Source organism: Schistocerca gregaria, chromosome 8 (genome assembly GCF_023897955.1).
Source record: "Schistocerca gregaria isolate iqSchGreg1 chromosome 8, iqSchGreg1.2, whole genome shotgun sequence".
NCBI lineage: Eukaryota > Metazoa > Arthropoda > Insecta > Orthoptera > Acrididae > Schistocerca > Schistocerca gregaria.
Genome location: NC_064927.1, coordinates 387179767 through 387204855, shown reverse-complemented (window position 1 = coordinate 387204855; position 25089 = coordinate 387179767). Strand labels below are relative to the sequence as shown.

Below are 25089 nucleotides of genomic sequence, written 5' to 3'. Positions count from 1 at the left end.
TGTCTCGAGTATATCGCTTCGAATGTTTATATGACAAGTTCCATCCATCTAATTTGAAGGAAATTGAAGACATCTAACAGAGCCAGTGAAAGAATCGTTATAAAGTGACCAGGATTAAATTTTTAGTTCTTTATTAATCCAAGTTATTTCAGAAATTTGTTTGCTAAAAGTAGTTGTTACAGTCTATTGATTTACTAGCCATATTAACTCTCCTATGCCTACCAATTTCAGAATGGGGGGAGGGGTGTGTGTGTTTGTGGGGAGGAGGGAGGGTGGGAGGAAGGGGAAGGGTCTGTAGAGTGCAACTGGGTATAGATCACAGGTTCCCCACTCCACAGACAGTTTGCTTGGTTACTACACCACCAGTGCTTTTCATGTTATGGGTACATAGGCAGCAGTCAGAAAAGTTTCTTTCCTTGATTTCTAGGAAAATATGCATTTGTGGACTCCATGTATATTGATGAAAATTGCATATTTTCCAATATCTATCAATCACATCAATTTTTAGTCGATTGTGTATCATAAACTTGAGGGGTGGTTTTCTCAAAAACAAAGGAGAGAGTGAGGGGGTGGTAAGCCAAAACACAGGGTCATACACCCTGAGAAGTCCAGGAAAAACTTGGAAATTTTTCATCTGGGAAAAACCCAGGATTTTTTAAATTTTATTTTATATAATTCTGGGAGGTTCTCATCGATTTAGTTCTCAGTGAAATTTTTGCAATTTTGACTGCTAAGAATTGATACTCTAATAAAGAATTTTATTTAAGTTTGCTACTGCCGAATAGAAGTGCAGCAATAAAACATAAATGAGGAGAATGACACCTAAGTAAAATCCAGTTTAGAAAAAAAGTGCCATGTACAACAAAAAAACACTGTGGACACACTAGCATCTGTTGACAGCAAAATGCGTCAAAGACAATGCAATACTTCTTAACAGGAGACTGCTTTCGATGTGGAGCCCACAAGATTGTGGGCCTCCCTTCGACGAGTCTGATGTTTCAACTGTTTACATTTCTAACACATTGCAGAAAAATTTTGTGAATGGTGGCTTTGGAAGTGATATTTTCAAAGTAAATTTCGTTTTACGCAAGATAAATTATGTTAAGTGTGAGAATGTGTAACAAATTTCTTGAAACTCATTCAAAACTCAGGTCTTCAAGGACCAACAACTTATAAAAATTTTGGGCCCAGAAAACCAGCCACCTATGGCATTATTTAAAATTTTAGTGGCAGATTTGTGTTTGATGTATCCTGTAGGGTAATACAGGCAAGGATCAAGCGTCAAGGTTAAATTTTCATATTCAATTTAGTTCTTTGAGTGCGGAGTGAGTTCTTTAGCAATTTCACACACAACTTGACTTTTCCACGTAAAAGTTGAACATGTATTCACCCAGGTAACCCATAAAATGTTCAGTGCACAGCAGTGAAATTTATAATTGTGGATGTCAGAAATATCCAACTCCTACTATTTAAGCTGTGGTCTAATCACACCCTCGGAAAGAAATGGCGAAAAATTTTTTGACGGCCTGTATTATATATGGGAGCTTTGCTTTTCTTGTAGCTACACTGTGTCTATATTACATTAAATCGGTTACTTTTCCTATCTGTGTGTTCACACTGCTTAACAGTGTTGTTGTATTGGCTGACTACACCACATGTGTATCTGCTGTCATTGATGGATGGAAAAAAAAAGAAGTAGAAGTAGTTCTGAGGTTCGATGCCGGTGTATGAAACCTTCACCATTCAAAGGACCAATAAATTTTACAGCTCTGAGGGAAAGTATACTGTCACTTAAGATGAAGAAAATATGCTTTCACATGGTGTATAGTGTATTTTCACCTGAGGAAAAGTGAATTTTTAACTGGGAAATCTGGTTTTTTCCCCTTCTGCATATACACCCTGAAATACCTTAGAGTACTTCTTTCTGGGTTGCACTCAGGTGACATGCCGAATATTACCTGAATTGGTTGGTCTTGGCTGAGACCATCTACTAGTCAGTAATGATATCCCACCTTTTTACTGAAAAAAGAAATATTGAGTTATGTGTCTGTTTAGTTGAGAACAGTGGTTTGTGGCTGTAACTTTTTTTGCGTTATCAAAATTCTAATTCCAAGGAAAATAAAAAGAATCGTGTGTATTGTATGAAGCATTCATAATTTTGGCGCTGCTATCTATGTTTAAACATTAGCTTAAGATGAATATTTGCGCAAACAAAGACATATTGTTGAATGCATTATCAACTTGAGAAAATTCTGTTCAGTTTTGTATATATTAGGTTAGCTCCTGTCCACACTAAAATTTTCAGTGGGTGACCTTTTAATTTTTCTCAGGAAGAGAGGTGGAACATGGGGTCATTAGTATGTGTGTTCTGTGTGTATTGCCTTTATCAGCGATTCATAGTGGCTTTAAATGGCTTTCTTGTGCATATTTAGTTGAGTGATTACATTAATTACAAAATTATATCTGTTGTCTTTATTGTTCTGAAATTTGTGCATTTCATACTGTGTGGATTACAGCAGCCACGCCAAAACCACCGACTTCAGCTACACTGGGAATTAGAGTGCCTACTTCAGCCATGCAAGAAACTGGCTGTCCGACATCTACTGTGACAAATAGTGTTCCACAGGAGATAACATTGAGAGGCAGGGAAATTGGAGTTTCTCGACAAGATAGCCAGATTTCTGTCAAATCTCTGATAGAGAGCATCGAGAATGCAACCAAACAGGCAAAAGGTGGTAAGATAACAATATTTTACACTGCCATTACTGTAAGCCTTTCATTGTTCTGTAGTGGTACAGAAATGCACTTATTGTTAAACATCAGTAGAAAGACTATGATGTATTAGTGGTATATTTCTAGTAGGACAGTGCAGCCTAAAATGGGCTCAGTTCCATATGGGACAATCTGATTTCAGGTTTGAAGTGCCAATGTCAGAATGATTTCGTCAAGGTGACCTAATTCATATCCAAGCTAACTTTGAGTTCAGTCACCTTGACTTTTAAAAGACATTAAACTCCAAATTTTATTCCATATTTCTTCACATGATTTTCTTCTACTTCCCTGTGACATGAATTTCCTTCCAATAAATCACACTTTTCTTTGTGTGTGTGTTTTACTTGTCCTCCTTCATTTGTATCAAATACTAATGCTGTTGTAGTTATTGCAATAAATATGAAGTGAATGAAATGCTCTGAAATAAAATTAGTGAATTAATTGGATTGTCGCCAATGAAGATGCAAGAACATGAAATGGGCTATTTCAACTTAAATCGCACAGATCATGTCAACTCGTGGTCATGAATTTCTCTGGAAAAATATATATATATTACATTTTACATCATGTGTGTTAAGAAATAAAGTATTTTCATTTTATCTTAATTTTTGTAAATGGTATGGCCTTTTGAGAAATGTATTTTTTGCAACTAACTCTTAAAACAGTAGAGAACAACAAAATATATATAACTAATAAACCAAAAGTACTGGAGGCCTGGCAGATATTTTGCGTTAAAGCACCCACTTAGTGCATTAAATTTAGTTGACATCCACACATTTATGGGCTTCCTTTAACTTACAAATTTAAGACGAACACATAAGGAAGTACAGTAGTGAGAGAGTGAAGTGTCTGAACTGTAAAAAAAAAAGACACAAGATGGTGGTGTTTAAGAAAAGTGAAAAACACTTCACAGTTGTTGGAAATCTGTCAGAGGTTTTGCACAAATTTCTTATTCCTCAAGCAACGGTATTAGCATCACATTCATTATGCAGGAATTTCTACATTCACTATGAAAAGAAATTTAGTGACAACCCACCTGAATATGAAACTGAAGAAGACAGTGGAGATGTTTATATTCCTGAGTGTATGAGAAGTTATAGATGGGTTGAATGTTAGTATTTCTACTGTAGCCCCTACTATGCCCTTTCTTAAATGTCCAAGAAAACTAAGAAGCACAAGAAGAATACAGTACGTAAAAAGAAAAGTGTAAGAAACTGACAAGTTTTACACAAGCAACAGCTTCAAAAGTTTATGAAGTGTGTAATGTAGATGCACTTGGTGCAGAACCTGAGAATAGTGGTATGTGGACAAAATGTGATTTGTGTTTCCAAAACCTAAATATTGCTATTTTGACAGCCAACTATACTGGAAAGGTACAGTTACTGAAATAGATACCAGGTAGCTACTCTAATCAGCAGATACAGAAATACATACACACTTCCTTACTTTATTTGATGTCAAAGGCTCATAAAATAAAGAACGAGAAAGGTATTTGGATTTGCCCAGATTCTTACTGTGCGCATCTGTTGCAAGATAATATGCTTACTGTTGCTCTGGGATGTTACCTAAGTGATGACAAAGATAGCAGCAGGCAAAGCCCTAACCAGGCTGATGTTACCTCTGTTAGTGAAAATGGTGAAAAAGGTAAAAAGATATGAGACAAGATCAATAAGAGAAGCATGTCTCCTAATGAAAAAGGAGAACCCCAGTTTAAAAACTGGTCTCGCAAAGCTCTAATTTTATGACCAAAATGAGTAAATTGCCAGCCAGTGAAGGAGTGTGCACATGGATTTATCCCACTAATAGTATACAGAGATGGACCTGATGCTTTGCTTCTGTGTATATGTCAAGAGCTGCATGATAAATGTTGATTGCAGGAGTGTGCAATGTGTCCTGGTACTGTTGAAGCACTACACCTTCAGGATATTGACAGTGATGTAACCTATGCATTGTTGAAGGGCAGAGGGTTGGCGAAGAAGACAGTAGAGCCAGAGAAGTTTGTTACGGAGGTTAGGCATTGTGTCATGAAAGGAATAGCTCACCATCACATCCGGAGGATTCAGAGACAGGCTGTAGCAGAAGTAAAATCACCCACATCCCAGAATACTACCACACTAGTTCTTCATTTCAACTTTCCTGACAACTGATCTTTGCAGAACGAATTTCAAACTTACCACTGGCACACATTATAGGTATCAATATTTACATGTGTTTCTCACTTCCTTGGAACATCTTACTGTTTTGCTATTGTCAGTGACGATCTCATTCGTGACAGTGCACATGTATGCTACTCTGTCAGCATGATAACTGATGACATAGCTTCTAGAGGCCATGCATTTCCTAAACGTGTGTGTGACTGATGGTGCATCATCTCATTTAAAAAGTCACTTTCAGCTTTATGAGCTTGATCAACACTGTAGGTCTCTGTAAACATCTTGCAATGAGATTTAATTTCCAGCATGAAGCTGTTGATGCTATAAGAGATGCTACTGTATTTGTGCACAGCACCTGTCACCTGCCACCCTACCTAAAACCTCTTTCCCCTGACTCACAACTTCTTCAGTTTCGAAGGCCAGACATACCAACAATTAAAGGGAACAGCCATGGGTACCAGGATGGCCCCCTCATATGCCAACCTATTTATGGGTCGCTTAGAGGAAGCCTTCTTAGTTACCCAGGCCTGCCAATTCAAAGTTTGGTACACATTTATTGATGACATCTTCATGATCTGGACTCAAAGTGAACAACTACTCCAGAATTTTCTCTCCAACCTCAACTCCTTTGCTTCCATCAGATTCACCTGGTTCTACTGCAAATCCCATGCCACTTTCCTTGACGTTGACCTCCATCTGTCCAATGGCCAGCTTCACACCTCCGTCCACATCAAACCCACCAACAAGCAACAGTACCTCCATTATGACAGCTGCCACCCATTCCATATCAAATGGTCCCTTCCCTACAGCCTAGGTCTTTGTGGCAAACGAATTTGCTCCAGTCCTGAATCCCTGAACCATTACACCAACAACCTGAAAACAGCTTTCGCATCCCGCAACTACCCTCCCAACCTGGTACAGAAGCAAATAACCAGGGCCACTTCCTCATCCCTTCAAATCCAGAACCTCCCACAGAAGAACCCCAAAATTGCCCCACTTGTGACAGGATACTTTCCAGGACTGAATCAGACTCTGAATGTGGCTCTCTAGCAGGGATACGACTTCCTCAAATCCTGTCCTGAAATGAGATCCATCCTTCATGAAATCCTCCCCACTCCACCAAGAGCGTCTTTCCGCCGTCCACCTAACCTTGGTAACCTCTTGGTTCATCCCTATGAAATCCCCAAACCACCTCCCCTATCCTCTGGCTCCTACCCTTGTAACTGCCCCCAGTGCAAAACCTGTCCCATGCACCCTCCCACCACCACCTACCACAGTCCTGTAACCCGGAAGGTGTACACGATCAAAGGCAGAGCCACGTGTGAAAGCACCCACGTGATTTACCAACTGACCTGCCTATGCTGTGAAGCTTTCTATCTGGGAATGACCAGCAACAAACTGCCCATTCGCATGAATGGACACAGGCAGACAGTGTTTGTTGGTCATGAAGATCACCCTGTGGCTAAACATGCCTTGGTGCACGGCCAGCACATCTTGGCACAGTGTTACACCGTCCGGATTATCTGGATACTTCTCACTAACACCAACCTATCAGAACTCTGGAGATGGGAAATTGCCCTTCAATATATCCTCTCTTCCTGTTGCCCACCAGGCCTCAACCTCCGCTAAATATAAGTTGCCCCCGCTCATACCTCACCTGTCATTCAACAACATCTTTGCCTTAGTACTTCCGCCTCGACTGACATCTCTGTCCAAACTCTTTGCCTTTACACGTGTCTGCTTGTGTCTGCATATGTGCAGAAGGATATGTGTGTGTGAGCGAGTGTATACCTGTCCCTTTTTCCCCCTAAGGGGATTGGAATGACTCCTTACCCTCTCCCTTACAACACGCATCCTTTCGTCTTTCCCTCTCCTTCCCTCCTTCCCTCTTTCCCGATGAAGCAACCATGGGTTGCGAAAGCTTGAATTTTGTGTGTGTTTGTTAGTGTCTCTATCAACATACCAACGCTTTCGTTTGGTAAGTTACATCATCTTTGTTTTTAGGCATATCAACATTAGTAACACACATGAAAGTCATAATTCTAAATGGAAGTACATTAAGGGAATTTTGTTTAAGAAAGAGAGAAGGGTGGTCTGCTGTGAAGCCTGTGGTAGGAATTCAGTTAAGCCACTACTGGGTTGCATCCCGGAGGGGCATGTACTTTGCAAGAATGGTTTTCCACGAAATGCAGCCTGTTACTGTATGTAAAATGCAGAGACCACAGCATACATTGTAGTGAGCCACTTCATTTCTTGTGTGTACAACAGCCAGTGGTGGGTGGAAAAGGTAATAACTGTCTCTCATGAGCTACAAGATACAGTTGTCTCCCTCATGCTCCTGCTAATGGTTGCAAATGGTCATCATGAAAAGATCAGTGTGCAGTTCTCATTTCCCAAGTAATGCTCCTGTTGGATCATCCTTGTCTGTGTGCAAATTCAGCTCTGCTATACAAATTCAATGACAAGGTTTATACACTCCGGGAAAAACCCGGAATTTTTTTCATCCGGGAGAAAACTGGAAAAGCCTTGGGGAATTTTTTTACAGTTCGGAAATTTTTCATTGTTTTAGACTTCAATTAAATTTTTGTAATGTTGACTGGTAAGAATTGATAAACAGCAAAATGTGTAATAAGGTTTATGACAAAGACTGTGGAATACTTCATAACAATAAACTGCTGCCGACGACCGTGATGTCACAGCTGTTTACATTAAGTTCATTTGAGCAGTTGCCTGTGGGCACACATGGATGCCCAGTTGAGTTTCATACGGACAGTACCTTCTTCTGCTTCCAGTTACTTGAAGTGTGGCTGTTAGCTGTATCAGTAGTAACAATAAGCAGTCAGGTGCTACCCATTAAAAATTTTTCTGGCACACCCAACCAGCCAGATCCATGCATGCGCATAGTAATCAGGGTTGCAGTGGGGAGAGGGTTAGTCTCCACGTAAGCAGTGTTTACGCTTGGTTTACAAGTCTCACATCAAATGAAAACAAAACTGTTTTCTTTGGTTGGGTACTGTCAAGTGAATTGAAATACATTCCCATAATTATAGAAGGCTAAAGTCCACATCATGTTGGAAGGCGGCCCAGTTTTCAGCCGTTCTGCACATCCCCCTCCATTAGCCACTAGCAGCCAATAATATTCATTCGCTTTCCTAGTGGCTAGCAGCGAGTTACAGCTAGACATCAAGAATCTCGCTCCTTCATGCTGCACTGTTGCCGTACTTCGCAACAACCAAGTTATTCATTCAGCTGTCAGTTTTTTGTATTCTCTTTTTTTTCTTGTAGCAGTATATGTGTGGAATGTGTATCAGTAAATGTTTAAGAGCAATAAAGAAAAAAAAGTGAAGCACTTATCAAGCAGACAAGGGGGAATATTTACTGCATTTATAACTTCTTCAAATGGGAACTTGAAAGCATTGACATTTGAAGACACAAGAACGGACTCCAGAACAATGTGGTGTCAGCAAGAAAAATGTAAGGGGAATTCTAAACGAAAGTGTCAGAGCTGTGTGAACCTTAGGAAAAGTTGGTTTCATGTTGCCTGTAAAGCATCGAAATCGCAAGAAACCTATAACACAAATAGATCGTTTCAACAACGATGTTTTAAAGTGCTCCATGTTAACGATGAATGTCCGACCTCACAAAAAGGTGGTACAGTTATGCAGGAGAAAATCGGCTACAATGGTAAGCACTTCGTCAATGTGAAGAAGTTTAAAATACGTTAGTTCATGATATGCTAAGAAGAGCATTTTTAGTTCAAAGAAGTGGCATAGGTGCAGCACAAACTACATCCCATATGAAGATTCACAATACAAGAGGATGATGTACTTACATAGTAATTGATGAAACGGGTCAATTAGAATCATTCCAGGAAGATCTGCTGGAAGATAAGGGATGGTACTGGCAATTCTAAAGTTTTCACAGGAATAGGTTGTCGGATAATTATTCTGCATGCTGACTCTCCTTCTGGTTTTGTTTCAGAGGGTAAACTTGTATTTACGTGTAAGAAACACGGCAGTGAATATTCGGAAATGAATGCTGTCAGTTTTGTGACATGATTCACAATTCTGGCATACTTTCTTTCAAAGTTGGAGGGAGGGAATGAAGTCTTTCAGCAGTGCAGTATTGAGTGTTACATTGTAGGCAATTTTAATTGATGGAAAGTCATAAAGAAGACCATGACAAAATACAATAACAATTTGTGAGTATCATCATAAAAAGAAAAATTGGTATACATATCCTACATCTCATTCCTGTTATAAAATGCTGTTAAACAAAATTAGGAATTGTTTTTGCCACTCGTGATATTGCGAAGTAATTATTTTGATTCAGAAATACATATTTTGCATGAACTTTACTTAAAATCAGTGATAAATCTAAATATTTTAAGTGTGCATGATTTTTTGACCTTGAGAGTAGATTTACATCTACCTAAAAATTTTCTCACACTTTTGTGCAGACAAGCATTGCTCACTGTGATTTACATTCTAAGTACAATGACCAACTCATGTACCATGAAATTCTTAGAACATTTTATAGAAAACAATTTCTAAATAAAAAAATCCAGGTTCTTTTAATTTTATGTACAAATATTTTGACAGTTCAAAAATTTCATCAATTAATGTCATAGCTGACAATTTCAGTCCTTCCATTTTATTATTTCTCAAGACAGTTAACATCCTGTGACTACTCATATTTTCAAAATATAATTTTGAAATTCGCAAAAGGTTACAAATTTATTTACTGCAAATAAATTCAGATCTCTTATCACTTTTGGTATGTTTATAACAATTTTTCAGTTTTTCCTTTTCATTTTCACAAGTACTGTCATTTAGAGAGGTCTGTAGTGTTTGAAAAAAATCATCAAAAAATCAAAATATTGCAGTTTTGGAGAGGTATAATGTGGAACTTCAACACACAGTTTCTTCAGCAAACTTTGAAATATTGATGATGTGACACATTCACTCTTGACCTGTATGAGATGAGATGAAGTTGCCCAAATCAGTAGAAGTGGTTTACACATGATAACGTGCAATGTATAGTTGATTGCATGTGCAGGCCTGGCCCAAACTTCCATTGTCATTGATGTTTCCACCTATTACTGCAAAATATTTGTTTCGTTGCAGGTTCAACATATCTGAATGCCTGACACGAATATAATTTCATGTCAGTATATCTTCATTGATTTCACACCCGTCACTGCATTTCGTTCGTTTAATACATTTAAATCATTTCATATACATACTTTCAAACAATAGAAAATCGGGATGGAATGTTACAATTATGAAAAGGAAAGTTGCTACTCACCATATAGTGGAGATCCTGAGTTGCAGATAGGCACAACAAAAAGACACTCGCAATTGTAGCTTTTGGCGATTAAGGGCTTTGCCAACAGCAGATAGACGCACGCCCCCCGCCCCCTCCCTCCTGCCCACCCCCGCTCCACACACACACACACACACACACACACACACACACACACACACACACACACACACACACACACGCACGCGCGAACACAACTCGGGCACACAACTGCACTCTCGGGCCACACAACTGCAGTCTCGGGCAACTGGCAGTGTGGTTTCAGTTGCCTGAGGCTGCAGGTGTGTGTGTGTGTGTGCGCGTGCGTGCGTGCGTGCGTGCGTGCGTGCTTTTTGTTATTCCTATCTGTGACTCAGCAGCTCTGCTATATGGTGAGTAGCAATTTTCCTGCTACATATATGTAGTTTGTGGCAGGGTGAACCTCATCCTCTACAGTCTATGTTCATCCAGTGATGGTCTCAGATACCACATAGTAGGATCTCTGGTGGTATAGTTGAGAAATTATAGATGGAAACAAATCAGTGACAATGAAATTTCTGGTTCGAGACAAATTTTCAGTTGTTACTGCATCGAAGTCAGGCATCAGTCAGTTAATATGAAAGTTATTTTTTGATATGAAACCATACCTGAAAAACATTCATGTTAAGTTTACAGTTATCATGTTGTATAAATGTACGAATGTTTTATTACTGAATTGGTTGTGTCGTTACATGTATAAAGTAAGGAATAAGTTGGCACAGTGTGTAGCATCTCCTTGGTCATTAAGCTACTTTCCCAACACCCACTCAGGGTTGCCACAAGTTCTGAAAATCAGGGAATATTGGGGAATCTAAAATGTGTCAGGGAAATTTGTACCCTGCTTCTCCCCTTTCTACCACTCCCCTCAGCTTGCAGTCAGTGCTACCACTTCTTGTTGCTAGCCTAGCAGCTGCTGATGAGAAACAGGGAGACATGAGGGGTGGTTTGTCTGGATCTGATTATTGGAGTTTTTTGAATCAGCAGCTGGAGACAGCAGTCGAGTGTGCGTTAGTTGTCTATGGGTGAGTGTGTGAATGTGTGTATGCTCTCATTTTATGACAAAGGCTATGACAAAAATTTAGTTGTGAGAGTGTGATTGTCTTTTGCGTGTGCCTGTCTGTGACTCGGTAATCATCTTTATGGTGATATGCTGCCTGTCCTCATTAGTATTGATTCTCAGATTATTTGTGCAAGTTATCTGTTGCATGGATTAACACTGTGGTCTCATTTCATAGACATGGTGTGCGTGACCGACTAGCTGGCCATATGAGTGAACTTTCAAAACTGCAGGCCACTTTCGTGGGTATCTAATAGATCAGGCCTGCTGTACTGAAGCCCATCATTTCCCACTAATTTGCAGCCTCTGGCTATCGTATCTAGTCTCGCCAATCTGCCCACAGCCTAGGTATGTGTATGTGTGGCGTAATGCAGTGAATTTTCGTGGTATATTCATGAAACCAGGACTGCTGTCCCCCTTGGCAGGCCATAGGTCACAGGTAATGGATTTCAGGAATTGCGAGAGTTACACCATAAGTACATTGTACAGAGCGGTGTTTTATAGATATTTTATTTATTCTAGTTATTTTGGGCGATAAGAAGAAGAAAATTGTACCAGTGGCTGGCACTTAGTACGCTACGTACTCACATATTTCTTGAAAGAAAAACTACACAGTACCTGTAAAATAATAGACATAACACAGTGGTTAAAAATGGACAATAAAGAACATAGTCTAACCAACATTTTATTGGCGGTCACCTATAGTGTTTGTTTACACAACTCTTACCTGCCTTATACACTTCTTTCAATGGGCCTACTTTTTTTTGTAAGGTTATTCCTGGAATCATTGAAGGTATTTTAAATCTGTTTTGGAACTCCAACAAAATGCGTATTTTTGTCACCAAATGTGTTTTGTTTTATTGAAAAATTAATGGCAGTGGTCTTATTGAAACATATATACCATTTGGCTTGCTTTCTCCATCTAAAAACAGTTCATTACAAAAGATGTTGATATTAGTGCTTCAGATTTTTGCACACATTCAGAAATACAGGTGTCCTTACATTTTTTGTCAACTTATGTCTTTAATTATCCTTGAGATCTCAAAATTTGTCAGGGAAAAATGATAAAATTTGCCTGGTAATCAGGGAATTTCACATGAGGAAACTTGCGACAACCCTGCCACTCTGTGTACATTAACTGATATTTTTCTCCTCTACTTCAAGATTGATTCTTGCTGTGTCATTCACCTTGAGATTCTCCACTTGGCTTCTCTAAAATAATTCATTATATGTGACAAATACTTAATGTATAATATTGTGTGTGTGTGTGTGTGTGTGTGTGTGTGTGTGTGTGTGTGTGTGTGTGTGTGTGTGTGTGTGTGTGAGTTTTTTTTTTTTTAAGACGTCTATGAGAAAATCAAACTGGGCCAGACAAAATCAACATTTGTCCACAATTTTCCAAGCTGTAGTGCAAAGAACTACTTCAAAACTAGTCCAAATTTTGTCCTGGGTCAATTCTAATGGTCTGCTAATATTCTTATGGAGTCAGTGATAGCACTGTTGTTTTAAATAATGTTAGACATATGTAATTGTGTCTGTCTGAGGACTAATAGCAAAGTGTAGATGTTGCTGCTACATTTTACCAGTTGTACCACATTTGAAGCAGTCATTTCATGTATAGCCACTGCAGTTGCATGTTTTTTCTTTTTAATGTAAAACTGATGAATTTCTCAGGTCCACGAAGCCGAAGTAGTTCGACATCTAGTCTAAGCAGCATAACAAGTGAAGTGAGGACTGCAACATCAACAGGCAATCCAAGTATGCCACAGACACCAAACTTCACTCGTAGGCATAATTCTGAAACAGATGCTGTGTTTTCTGTGAAGACGCCTCTTCGGGATCAACAACAGAGCAATAACCAAACTGTTGGAAACAATACAAACAATATGAAGGCTTCACAGAATAGGAGAAATCTAATCACTGGTGGGTAGCAGACCAACACTTTCAAGTCGTTATTTTTAGGTTATACTTCAAATGTGACTTGCTCATAAATTTCATTTCTGAAACTGCAACACAAATACATTCCACACAGAAAATTGTAGTTAGTTTCATCGAGAGCAATTTGTAGATGTGAATGTGTGTGACTTTTTATCAGAACGTGTCATTAAGTCTCTTAGAAAACTGTACTACCGCACAGTGCGGGTGCTAGCATGTCCACCACTGAGGCACAGGGGAATAGCAGATACACAGTTTCAAAACACTGAACTGAGAAAATACAGTTGTACACATGGCGTGCTTGTATTTTGTGAGAAATAATGTATTGCTTATCAGAATGTTTGCAGTGTTTGTCCTTGCAACCCATTATTGTAAACTGTGTTGTTCATCACGTAAAATCACTGAAACAGTAAAGTAACGTCTTTCTGTTTCTATCCTTCGCATGACTCTTATGCTCTGAGGTTATGTATCGCTGGTGTTGATTTCTTGCCATACGGTTGCTATGCAATAGTATGTGTATTACAGTTAACTCTAAACATTTTTTCTTTTTAGACAACACTTAGTTTGAAAGTGAAACTTGGTCAAAAAGCAGAAAAAGAAGAAGAAGAAGAAGAGATTGACAGTTTCAGTTGCAGATGTGGTCAGAACCGACTGCAGTGGACTTGTCCACGACATTGCCCCCACCAGAGAGCTTCCATCGTCTGAAATTTTTTGATTCAGAGCCCAATATTCCGGCAATCTTAGGATGGGAATGTGGGAATGAGTGCATGCCCCCCCCTCCCCCCCCCCCCCCACACACACACACACACATTAGCTTTCTTCACCTCTTATTTTGCTATTTTGTTACTGTCTCCCCACCCCGATGAGGTTCTTGACCCCTTCGTGCTCGTGTGGGTGTGGGCGTGCACATGCAAGCATGGGGCCCGATTCATTGCAGTACTATTTCTATTCTGTACTGCAGTTCCTGACCCCTCTAATTCCCCCACAAATTGTATCCTTTCCCAATCTTACAGCTTTTTACCTAATTCTTATCTTGGCATTCTCTCATGATCACCAGAATGTTTCCTAGATAAAACCTTATATTTAATCCTAACCAGTTTTGATATTTATTCTTTTCCAAATTTCAGTAAGTACAAATTGTGCAAGCAATGGCACTCAACATGGATCATGGGTATCTGTCTGGAAGTGATCAACCTGACACCCAGTTCTAGGAGAACTACGAGCCAGCCCCAGAAACTAATGTGGTAGCCAGCCTGTTGTGGTGTGGTCACCATGAAGCTGCACAGTTGTAGCCCCCTGACAGTGCAAGTATCTGTACCATTAACGTTCTAAAGGTACCACTAAGTAGGTGCCCGTCTCTATTGGGGCATTGGGTATCTGTGCAGCACTCACAATGACTTGCGGTTGTTGCCATGTCTGGGTGATTACAGTGGGGTGAACCACCCCCCTCTCCCTGCCCTCCAGTGAGAGTGAGTGTCACCAGACCAGTCTCCCATGTAGTGACTCAAACTGGCAGTTAGAAGACAGTATCTTCTAGCTGGAACTCTCAATTTGATGCTCATTAGCATAACCCCCAACTGTTCGTAGCTGTGCCGTGGGAGTAGGGAATACAGTGTCAACATGGAGAAACTATCTCACTACAGCATGTAGCCTGTGCTATAAGGACAGTGAGGCATTACTGATGACCAAGCTTTAGTTCTTCATCAAATGAAATGCAGGTATAAACAAGGTGGTGACAGCATTTCTAAAGACAAGGAGTGGCTCCCTTGTGATAGACAGCAAAACTGTGTACAGTTTTGAGCCTTACTTTTGTGGACTTCTCTGGGCAATATTCCACTTTATTTTACAATTCATGTAAGTTTAAACTAAACACAAGACATTATTTTTCACTGGGACTTGATATTACAGTCAGATAAAATATTATATTCCAACTTAGAATGATGGGGTTGCAATTCTTCCTCTGTATCCAGAAGGGGTTAAAGGATAATAGAGTTGACTTTGAAGCATTTTTCCAGTGTTCGATGAGAGCACACTTGCAGAAAAGGTGAAGATCGTGGTTCACTGCTGTGATGACAAACCTCATGTGCAAACCACCTGCATTATTTTGAGTGCTTCTGTTTCAAACACTGTCATCGTGATATCCCAGTGAACCTAGCTGTGTGAGTGTAATCACTATGACAGAATACCTTACATCCATCGAACAACTTCCATCAACAGCCATGAATGCCACCCCTCCAGCTCGCCCATGTGTACCATTTACAAGAAGGAACAGACAGTCCAAGAATACAACACCAAAAAAAGTATGAATGTTTTCAGTCTGTTGTATAAAGACCAGTTTAATGACAACCTTAGAGAGAAAAAAGAATATGTTGCCTATCCATATAACTTCAACCACTCACCACACTGCACTGCAACCCACTTTGGTGTGAGATAGTGACAGTTTTATCATCTCTTCCCTTAGCAATATTGTGCAGCCTGTAATCCCATCTTCGGTTGGTGAAGCATTTGTCTTCTGAAGTGTTGCATGTAGATGGATCATTTCGAAGGAACCCTCGTCCCAGAACCATGCAGACTCTTGAGTCAGACATCAGTGCAGGCTGTAGTGTTGCTAGCACATCTTCTGTTTTCAATCATAAATCAAAGAAATCTTCGCAGAGCTTGAAAACCTCCTTAAGATCAAAAGACAAGTTGCAAAAATTACTATAGTTGTATCCTGCAACTTGTATCTCCCTGTGAGATATGCATCTTTCTGTTAACCACTATCCTTAGACAAATTCCTACCATGCATAATGTAGGAGCTATGCCAGCCTTAGTGGATGTCCAATGAGGTCTGTGTGATCATTCAAACAGATGGTGGTAATGGATGCCCCTCCAATCATGCTTGAAAGTGGTGGCTGGCGGAGTGAAACTAGCATTGTATCACTATTGTTAGAGAGGGTGGAGACCCATCAATGGTGCTGGGTCATCAAATCGTGGGGTCTTTTGTTTACCTACCAGAGTGGTTGCCGTGAAGATGCTCCATTACTGGTCACTTGGTCAGATTGTAAGCAGCTTGCTTATATTAGTACGTGCTACTATATTTGTACATGTTTATTTGACTTTCATAGAGTATATGCACCACCTGGCACTCCACAGCTTGGAGGAGAATGGTGTACCCCACTGCACTGTGCTCAGTGCCCCCTTTTCCTTGTAGCTACGAACTGACTTGTGGATTCCATGAAGCTTATTTGATATTTTGGCTGTCCATTTCTTTGTATTTGACTTTATTTGATACAGCTCTCAATCTGTGACCCTCACAAGCATCAACTTCATGGAGTCATAAAAATGGCCTGGCCATTGCTTTCATTTTTCCTCCACTAAAACACAATCCCACTTCCTGTGGCAACTTTCCTGTAACAAACTGTTATGGCTACCCTGTAAACATAGGCTCAACTATAGTTGCACGTATAAATTGAATGTACTCAAATTTCTCTGTTGTACATATTGGGACGTGGATCACCCCACACTATTACTCGAACTTATTGTTCTAGTTTTACCACGACAGGTCTGTAGTTCAGCAGCACCATCACCATTGTGACTGTTAGACCAAGCTCCCTATTGTGGGGTTACTGATTGAATTCTGGAGACAGTATTATGTGAAGTTTGAACTAGTTTCCTTGTGGTTGTGGCATCACCATCACTCAACTAAGTTTTCACTGTCTGCCCATTCCTTAACCTGCCCTAATATGTTAGATTCTTTTTTTTGCTCAGGAACCCAGAACCCAGGACTCATAAACTGGGCTGGAAAACATCACTAGGTGTCTGTCTTTTCCTCTGTTTAACTGTATCATATCATTTCGCATGCACCTTCCTGATATGTACCTAAACTATGACAACAGATGGCTGTTAACTACAAATACAACCACAATGGAAGTATCGAATACATTCTCATGTTTTTATTACTTTGTTTTAGTGCTACTGGAGTGGGGATGAGATGGTTGAAGAGTTTGTCTCCCAGTGCTGAACCTGAGGGGTTCCTGCACTGCCTGCCCTATTTGCCAGCTCTTGTCTTTTTTGTTTTGCTTCATTTCAGTAGTCATTGCCTTTCTTATCTTCTCTATGCTTTCAGATCCTTCCCCTTCTACTTTCCACCAGTCTGGAGTGGTGGTGTTTATTACATCACTGTTTAATCCGTGCCACAATTTGGATGGGTATAGGGCATGGAGTTCTGTCTTGCCACCCGATGAGTGCCGAGGGCCCCTGTTTGCTCCCAAGCTTAAAAGTCGACCTGAACTGACATTCACCCATTATTGCTCCAAATATCTTCATTCTACATTTACAACGCACTATGGCAGTGTGACCAGTTGGACTTGACCTATAGCTAGCGACACTGCCCTTTGGGGTTTGTGTATCTCATTTGCCACCACCAGTGCGGTCTTCTTCACAGATGATTTCTCTCCATTCCACATTGAGAATTCTTCCTGAGATAAGTCAGACAGGATCACTGAGGGACTACAGACTACTCATTATTCAAATTATTGTGAACTACTTTTATTTTAGAAGGAAACCAGACTCTAAATCCACTCCTGTTGATGACACACTTAGAGAGTTGTCCAAAATGACAAATCACTAACATTGAATAGAATTTCATTAAAATGAAAATAGCAACATGTGCAAAAGATTCTGAAGTGATAAAGTTCACCTGCTGGTCAATTTTACCACAGCTTGTAAGCATTCTGATACTGAGATATAAACTGCTATATTGCAGGGTTCTGCCCGTGCTCATTTCAGTAGTTTAGCTGAATGCGATGTTGAATGTGCGGTTTCAACGACTGTTCTATTTTTCTCGTTTAGCTACACCATTTTGTTCAGGGTTGCAGTGTGGAGCAATCAGTAATTCTGTTCCTTTATTCATAAACAGTCAGTGAATTTCTTCATGTTAAATTCTTTGTGTCATTGTATCTAAATTGTTCAATGTTATATCTGTCTGTCTGAGCTTAATTTATGACTTATTTAAGTGCATCAGAATGTTCCAAAAAGAAAGTTCATCAAAAATTTGCTGAAATTGCCTTCAAAACAGTCATAATATTAAGTGTCTCTAAACGACACTCTTTTTATTGCTCCTTTCACATATGTGGTGTTTTATTTGTCAGCAACTGTATATAGGTTAACTTATACTTGCAAAGTATCATTGGGTTTGCAGCTGGATACTAAAATCAACTCGATTCAATATTTTGGCAGTCCTGTTGTTAGCCATCTTCAGAAGAACGCTGCTTCTGCTGCTGAGTCCCGCTGAGTCACATCAGGTTACCTTGTAATTTAAATAGTATTCTTTGCATCTTTTCTGATGTATCTCTCTTCTAAAATTAATCATGATAGCCTTTTATATTTCTATAAAGTTTCTTAAGTGTGTTTTTAAAGCTTTTTGTAATTTGACAGCCGAATCTTTTGTCATAAATTTTGCAGTGGTTTGGAGGGAGTCAGACAATTCACTTCATTATAATTTTTTGCACCAACAACATGCATGTTCACTCACTTGCATAAAAGGTATTAAAATTATTCATTCCATAACTGTACTATTCATTTATTTATCTAATTTCACTATCAACTGTGTGAAACCCTTGTAGACTTCTTGCCGCCTCAGTTCAGGGTAAAACCTCGAGCTTTCGACGACTATCTACATCGTCTTTATCAGGAGCAACTGACTCAAAACTGCTGTTGTGGTGGCCATATATAGCCCAAAGAAGATTTATAATTAATCAGTAATTACATCGTGCTGTTGCAGGGGATGTCAAAGTCTGCATTGATTGTGCCACCACTCCTGCTGGTAGCATACAGAGGGGGGGGGGGGGGGGCGGCAAGCGGAATAACATTGTTGTGGGTGGAGCTTGTATAGTACAAGTTTCTGAGTTCAGTGCTATCTGTGTTGTTGACTTGGCTTGATCTGTTTATCTGCAGTGATTGTTTTTGCTAGGGCAATTTTTTTCTCGTTTTGTTTTTTTATTGTGGCAAGTTTAAGTAAACAACATGCAGCTGCGAAATTTTGTTTTCTACTTGGTGAAAATGCTGCTGAAACTGCTCTAATGTCGGTAGTGCCTTACCAAGATGATACTACACAACATACTCAAGTTTACAGGTAGTTTGCTCAATTTAAAAATGGCAACATGTGGATTAATGACAAACCTCGCTCTGGACCTCCATCAACTGCACAAATCGACGAAAATATTGAAAAAATTAAAGAGCTGGTGCTCTCAGACTGAAGACAGATAATTCATCAATTGTCAGAGGTTAATTGGTTATCTTGGAGCTCAGTTCAGCGACACACTAAAATACACATGCACCACAGCCATCTCTGTTAGACAGTTTTTGTCTAAAAACGGCGTGGCTCTGATGCCCCACGTGCGTTACATGCCTGACATGTCTCCGTGCAGCTTTGTCTTATTTTCATACATAAAAAGGGCATGAAAGGACATTAATATGACAATTTTGAAGAAGTCAAGAAATAAAAGTGGGAGGAGCTGTCGGCCCATTTTAAAGATGACTAGAAAAAAGTTTCAAACAGTGGAAGCCATGGTGGGAAAAATGTGTTAGTCGTAATGGAGATTATTTTGAACGGGACAAGATTGTTATGTAAACAGTTTGAAAATATATAGCTCTCAGAGATTCTGGGCATCTGTGAACCACATGACGTAACATCCTCATTATTTTTTTCTTTTCCTAATTTTCAGTCTTTCAGCATTTCTTTATTCCTTCTCCGTGTTACTACTCCTTTGTTTCTCTTTTCTGTTCACAAAATACTATTGTTTACTTTGTGAGTTGGAGAGTGGGACAGATAGGTGCAGTTGGAGGTTAATCAGAGGGCGGGGGAGAGAGAAGGGGGTTAGCAGAAAAGGAGAGAAGTAAAAAGACTGTATGCATTGGTGGAATAGAGGGCTGTGTGTAGTGCTGGAATGGGAACAGGGAAGGGGCTAGATTGGTAAGGACGACGACTAATTAAGGTTGAGACCAGGAGGGTTATGGGGACGTAAGATATATTGCAGGGAGAGTTCCCACCTGTACAATTCAGAAAACCAGGTGTTGGTGGGAAGGATCTGTGTGACACGGTCTGTGAAGCATGCATTGAAATGAAGGCTATTCTAGTTGGCAGCGTCTTCAGCAACTGGGTGGTCCATTTGTTTCTTGGCCAGTTTGTTGGTGGCCAATAATGCAAACAGACAGCTTCTTAGTTATCGTGCCCAAGTAGAATGCAGCAAATGATGGCAGCTTAGCTTTCAGATCACATGACTGGTTTCATAGGTAGCCCTTGCCTTTAATGAGATAGGTGATATTTGTGACAGGACAAGAGCAGGTTGTGGTGGTGGTGGTGGTGGTGGTGGTGGTGGGAGGATATACAGGGCAGGTCTTGGATGTAGGTCTATTACAGGGTTGTGTGCCATGAGGCAGTGAGTTGGAAGCAGGGGCTGTGTAGGGATGGTCAAGGATGTTGTGTGGGTTCAGTGAGTGGTGGAATACCACTGTGGGAGGAATGGGAAAGATAGTGGGTTATTTCAGGGCATGATGAGAGGTAGTAGAAACTCTGTGGTGAATGTAATTCAGTTGCTCCAGTCATGAGTGGTAGCGACTCAAAAGAGGAGTGCTGCTATGTGGCCAGAGGGTTAGAGGCATGCAAATCTGTTTTTGTATTAGGTTGGGAGGGTAATTACTATTTGTAAAGGCTTAAGTGAGACTCTCGGTATATTTCGAGAGGCTCTGCTTTTCACTACATACAGCCAAAGGTGGATTTCTTGGTATGGATGGGTGGCAGCTGTTGAAGTGGAAGTATTGCTTGTGGTTTGTAGGTTCAATTTGGACAGAGGTACTGATGTAGCCACCTTCGAGGTGGAGTAACATCAAGGAAGGTGGCTTGATGCGTTGAGTAGGACAGGTGAAGTGAATGGGGGAGAAAGTGTTGACGTTCTGAAGGACTGTTGATAAGGTGCCTTCATCCTTGATCTACATCACATAGGTTTCATCAGTGAATCTGAACCCGGTGGGAGTTTCCAATTTGGGGTGTTTAGGAAGGATTCCTCTAGTTGACACACAAATAGATTGGCTTAGGTTGGTGTCATGGGTGCCCATAACTGTACCCTGGATTTTTTTGTGGGTAGTGCCTCCAGAGGAGAAGTAATTGTCGGTGAGGATAGGATTAGGAAGGAGGGGTTTGGTTTGGAATCAGTTGGGTGTTCAATAGCAGTATGGTCATGGGCTTTAAGGCTGTTAGAGTGAAGGGAGATGACATCAGTAGTGATGAGGAGGTCACCATGTGGTAAAGGGACAGGAACTGTGGAGAGGTGGAGGAAATGGTTGGTATCTTATATATAGGTTGTGAGTAATGGGCTGAAGATGTTGATCTATGAGAGCAAAGATTCTCTCAGTGGGGGCACAGTAACAGGCCACAATGGGGCACCTTTGTGGTTGGGTTTGTGGACTTCAGGAAGCATGTAGAAGGTAGGAGGGCGGTTAGTGGTACGGGTGACTAGAGAGGTGTACTTTGGAGAGAGGTTCTGGGATGGGCCTAAGGATTTGAGGAGAGTCTGGAGATACTGCTGGATTTCTGGAATTGGGTCATTGTGGCATGGTTTGTGGGTGGATGAATCTGACAGCTGGTGGAGTTCTTCTGCCAGATGATACGTGTGGTTCAAAACAACAGTAGTGGAGCCTTTGTCAGCAGGTAGGATTATAGAGTTGGTATAAGTTTTTGGGTGGTGGGTTGTGTATCTTTCTGTGGATGTACGGTTAGTCAGCATGTTCAGGGATTTGGGGAATGATAGTGAGGCAAAATTCGAGGTTAAGAAATTCTGGTAAGTTAACGGGAATTGATTTGGGGCCTGGGGAGGGGGGGAGGAATCACTGTTGGGTGTAGGAGTGAACAGAGTCGGGTAGGGTTCATCATCGGTTTTTTGGTTGAGCTTGATTGGTAGGGTTGATGGAGAAAACGTGTTGACACTGTAGGGATCGGAGGAGGAGAGAAGGTCTTCAACAAGACCTGCGTGATTTAATTTGAGGGTGGGGCAAAAGGTGAGGCCTTAATACTTCTGTGGGGCTAAAGCTTTTGGAGGAAAGGTTCATGCTTGTTTTTGGGGTCTGTTTAGGTCGTGGATTTCATGTGGTGGTGGAAGTGAGGGTGGGGTAAATGTAGTAGGTTTGTGAGACAGGGTTTGTTGACTAGGAGGGGATGTGGGGGAGGTTTGGAGGTTGTTGTAGATGTTGTGGAAGTGGTAGTCCAATGTGGGAGTAGGAAGTGAGCAGGTTGGAGAGTTTTTTGAGGTGGCGTAGTTAATGTTGTTCTAGTTCCTGGAGGTCAAGAGTTTGTGTGTGTTATGGGATCCAGGAATTTGGGATTGCATAGCAGGAGAATTTGGCAGATGGAGAGAAGGTATTGCAAGGAGACTTGGACCTGATTGATACAGTTTTGCAGGATTATGTTGATTGTGGGGTGGGGGCTAAGGGTTGGTGGAATCCGAACAGTTGGAGGTCATAGTCGAAGGAAGTGTGGCAGCCAGAGGTGGTTAATTTGATGGTAAGGCCATTTGGGTGGATTCCATGAGCCAAACTACAACGCAGGAACACTGTGGGGGACTGGGTTCTGGCTGGGAATAAGGGAATGTCTTTGTACTTTCTTTTTTACTTCTCTCCTTCTCTGCTAATCCTCTGCCCTCTTCACCACCCTCCATCTAACGTCCTGACTGCACCTAGCTGTTCCACTCTCCACCACACTCCTGTACGATCCCAGCAGCACTTTACCATCCTGCCACTCCTACCCTGCTACCATCCCCCTCCCCACCCCAGCCTCCTCCTTACCCCCAACTTGTTGCCTCTCCTTTAATGTCCTGCAGTTCAGTCTGGCTTCAGCTGCCAGAGACTGTGGTTATGTGTGTGCGAGTTGCATTTGCCCGAGTGTGTGCATGTGTGTATGATGTCTACTTTTGACAAAGACCTTGTTGGCGGAAAGCTAATTGTGTGACAGTATTTTTGTTGTGCCTTTCTGTGACTCTGCATCTCCTCTGTATGGTGGATGCTGATATACTTCTTTACCAGTGTACATAAAATTAACCATTTAAAACATTTTGTTTTTATGTTCATTAATTCATCATTTAGATCTAAAAGTAATGTATGCTTCTGTTGTGTTTCATTTGATTGCTTTAATTTTCTTTAAAATTATGTTTTGTTTGTTTTTAAGTGGTCTGGGCCCTGACTTCTTATAAAAAATTAAATTTCACCAGCAGTTTTATTAAATAACAGTGTACTTGTGGGATATGAAATTTTCTGTAAGAAACAAATTACAAAGTGCTTTTGTAAAACTCAAGATTGTTTCAGAATACAGTGGAATAGCAGGTTGTTTACAGTGTATCTCAACAAGTTTCTTTTATTACAACACAAATTGTTGTGTTATATTTTATGATCTGTTGTAGAACGTGTATTATACAGAAGGGATTTTGTTACATTTTGTTATATTTCTACTCAGCAAAATATACTGTTTTGCAATTCATTTATTTATTTTTTTACTTTTCTTTTTTATGTTTAGACAACACAAACAGCAAAGCAAATCTCTACAATGACAGCTTAAAGAATAACAAACCATTGGGAGATGTGGTACAAGCTAATCCAGTGTCAATCCTGGCCAACAAAACAATGGATTTTGTGAGGAAAAACAGTTGCAGTGATTTAAGTACGTTGGTTTCACATTTTATGTGTTAAATGCTAGTGCTCAATGTGAACAGGATAAAGGGTACCTCATTTTTAAAGATTTGTTACTTTGTAACAACTAGCAGAAAGTAGTTAAAAAATCCTTAATTTGTTTTAGTAAAATTACTTTTTAGTGATAAAAATAAGCTGTTGTGCTAAATAGGAGAATAACAGCCATGAATGGGCAAAAAATTCTACCTTACGTAGCCATATTTCCAGTTGTCTCTAGATCTTTCACTATTCATTTATCATCTATTAGTGAGCTGATAACGCTGCTTCTTCTTTTAAACACAGTTTGTGATGTCAGATAGAGGTTGCTTTAGGACCATTGCTGCTTGGAGTGAAGCAGTGACTGTTATGAAACATTTTCGTGATGCAGAAGAGGCTCATAATGCCAATGAAACTCATCTCCTCAATCAGCCGCCCCAAGCCAATATTCAGGGAATCAAAAAAATACCTGTTTGCTGCATCTATATATAATAGAAACTGTGCCAATTGTTAACCAGTTCTACTATATGTTTAAGAATAAAGTCTTTTCTCATTTATGATACATATTCCAGTGAAAACATTAATTTTACGAGCCAAAAATTGAGAAGGAACCTAGTGGGGATAAGATGTATGGGCACTGTGCTCTACAATGAATGAGCCCTATCACTTTGTGTAAATGGTAGTACATTTAGGAATAAAATTAAGAACAATTTCCTTAGATACTCCTTTTATTTAGCTGATGAATATCACAAGACCAATTTGTGTTAACAGATTGAATGCTTGTTATTGTAGTTTTTATTACTTTGAATGTTACCACTGTTACTAAATGGCAGTCTACAAGCCTGCCACCCAAGTTGCACAATTGTTGTTGGTCTGTGGTATATTATTTTATCATTCTACCTTATTTCATACCTTATCATATTTCGATGCCAAATTTTTGTATATCCATGTACATGTCTTGTCCTTCTTTACATTGTACAAAATATTTAAGTTCAACAAACTTTTGGTTAGCGACTTTCTTTTGCAAAATAATTTCATACAGTGTAGTTAAACAGTCTGCTGCATACAGTAGGGACAGTTAGTAATTATTTAAATTCTGAGACACTGCCAATGTCATGCATTACTTCCTAAATGAAC

The 25089-nt window shown here is 40.1% G+C and overlaps 1 protein-coding gene across 13 annotated transcripts in view; it reads left to right on the top strand.

Moving 5' to 3' along the window:
- LOC126285452 (cytospin-A) overlaps positions 1–25089 on the top strand; it is a 1067624-nt gene that overhangs the window by 1039525 nt on the left and 3010 nt on the right. For 5 of the 13 annotated variants that reach the window (XM_049984846.1, XM_049984845.1, XM_049984842.1 and 2 more), the window contains 3 exons: positions 2517–2735; positions 13000–13248; positions 23804–23947. In XM_049984846.1, the coding sequence (XP_049840803.1) occupies positions 2517–2735; positions 13000–13248; positions 23804–23947 (612 nt within the window). The remainder of the gene's footprint in view (positions 1–2516; positions 2736–12999; positions 13249–23803; positions 23948–25089) is intronic. The other 8 variants (XM_049984844.1, XM_049984841.1, XM_049984850.1 and 5 more) reach the window with 3 other exon arrangements.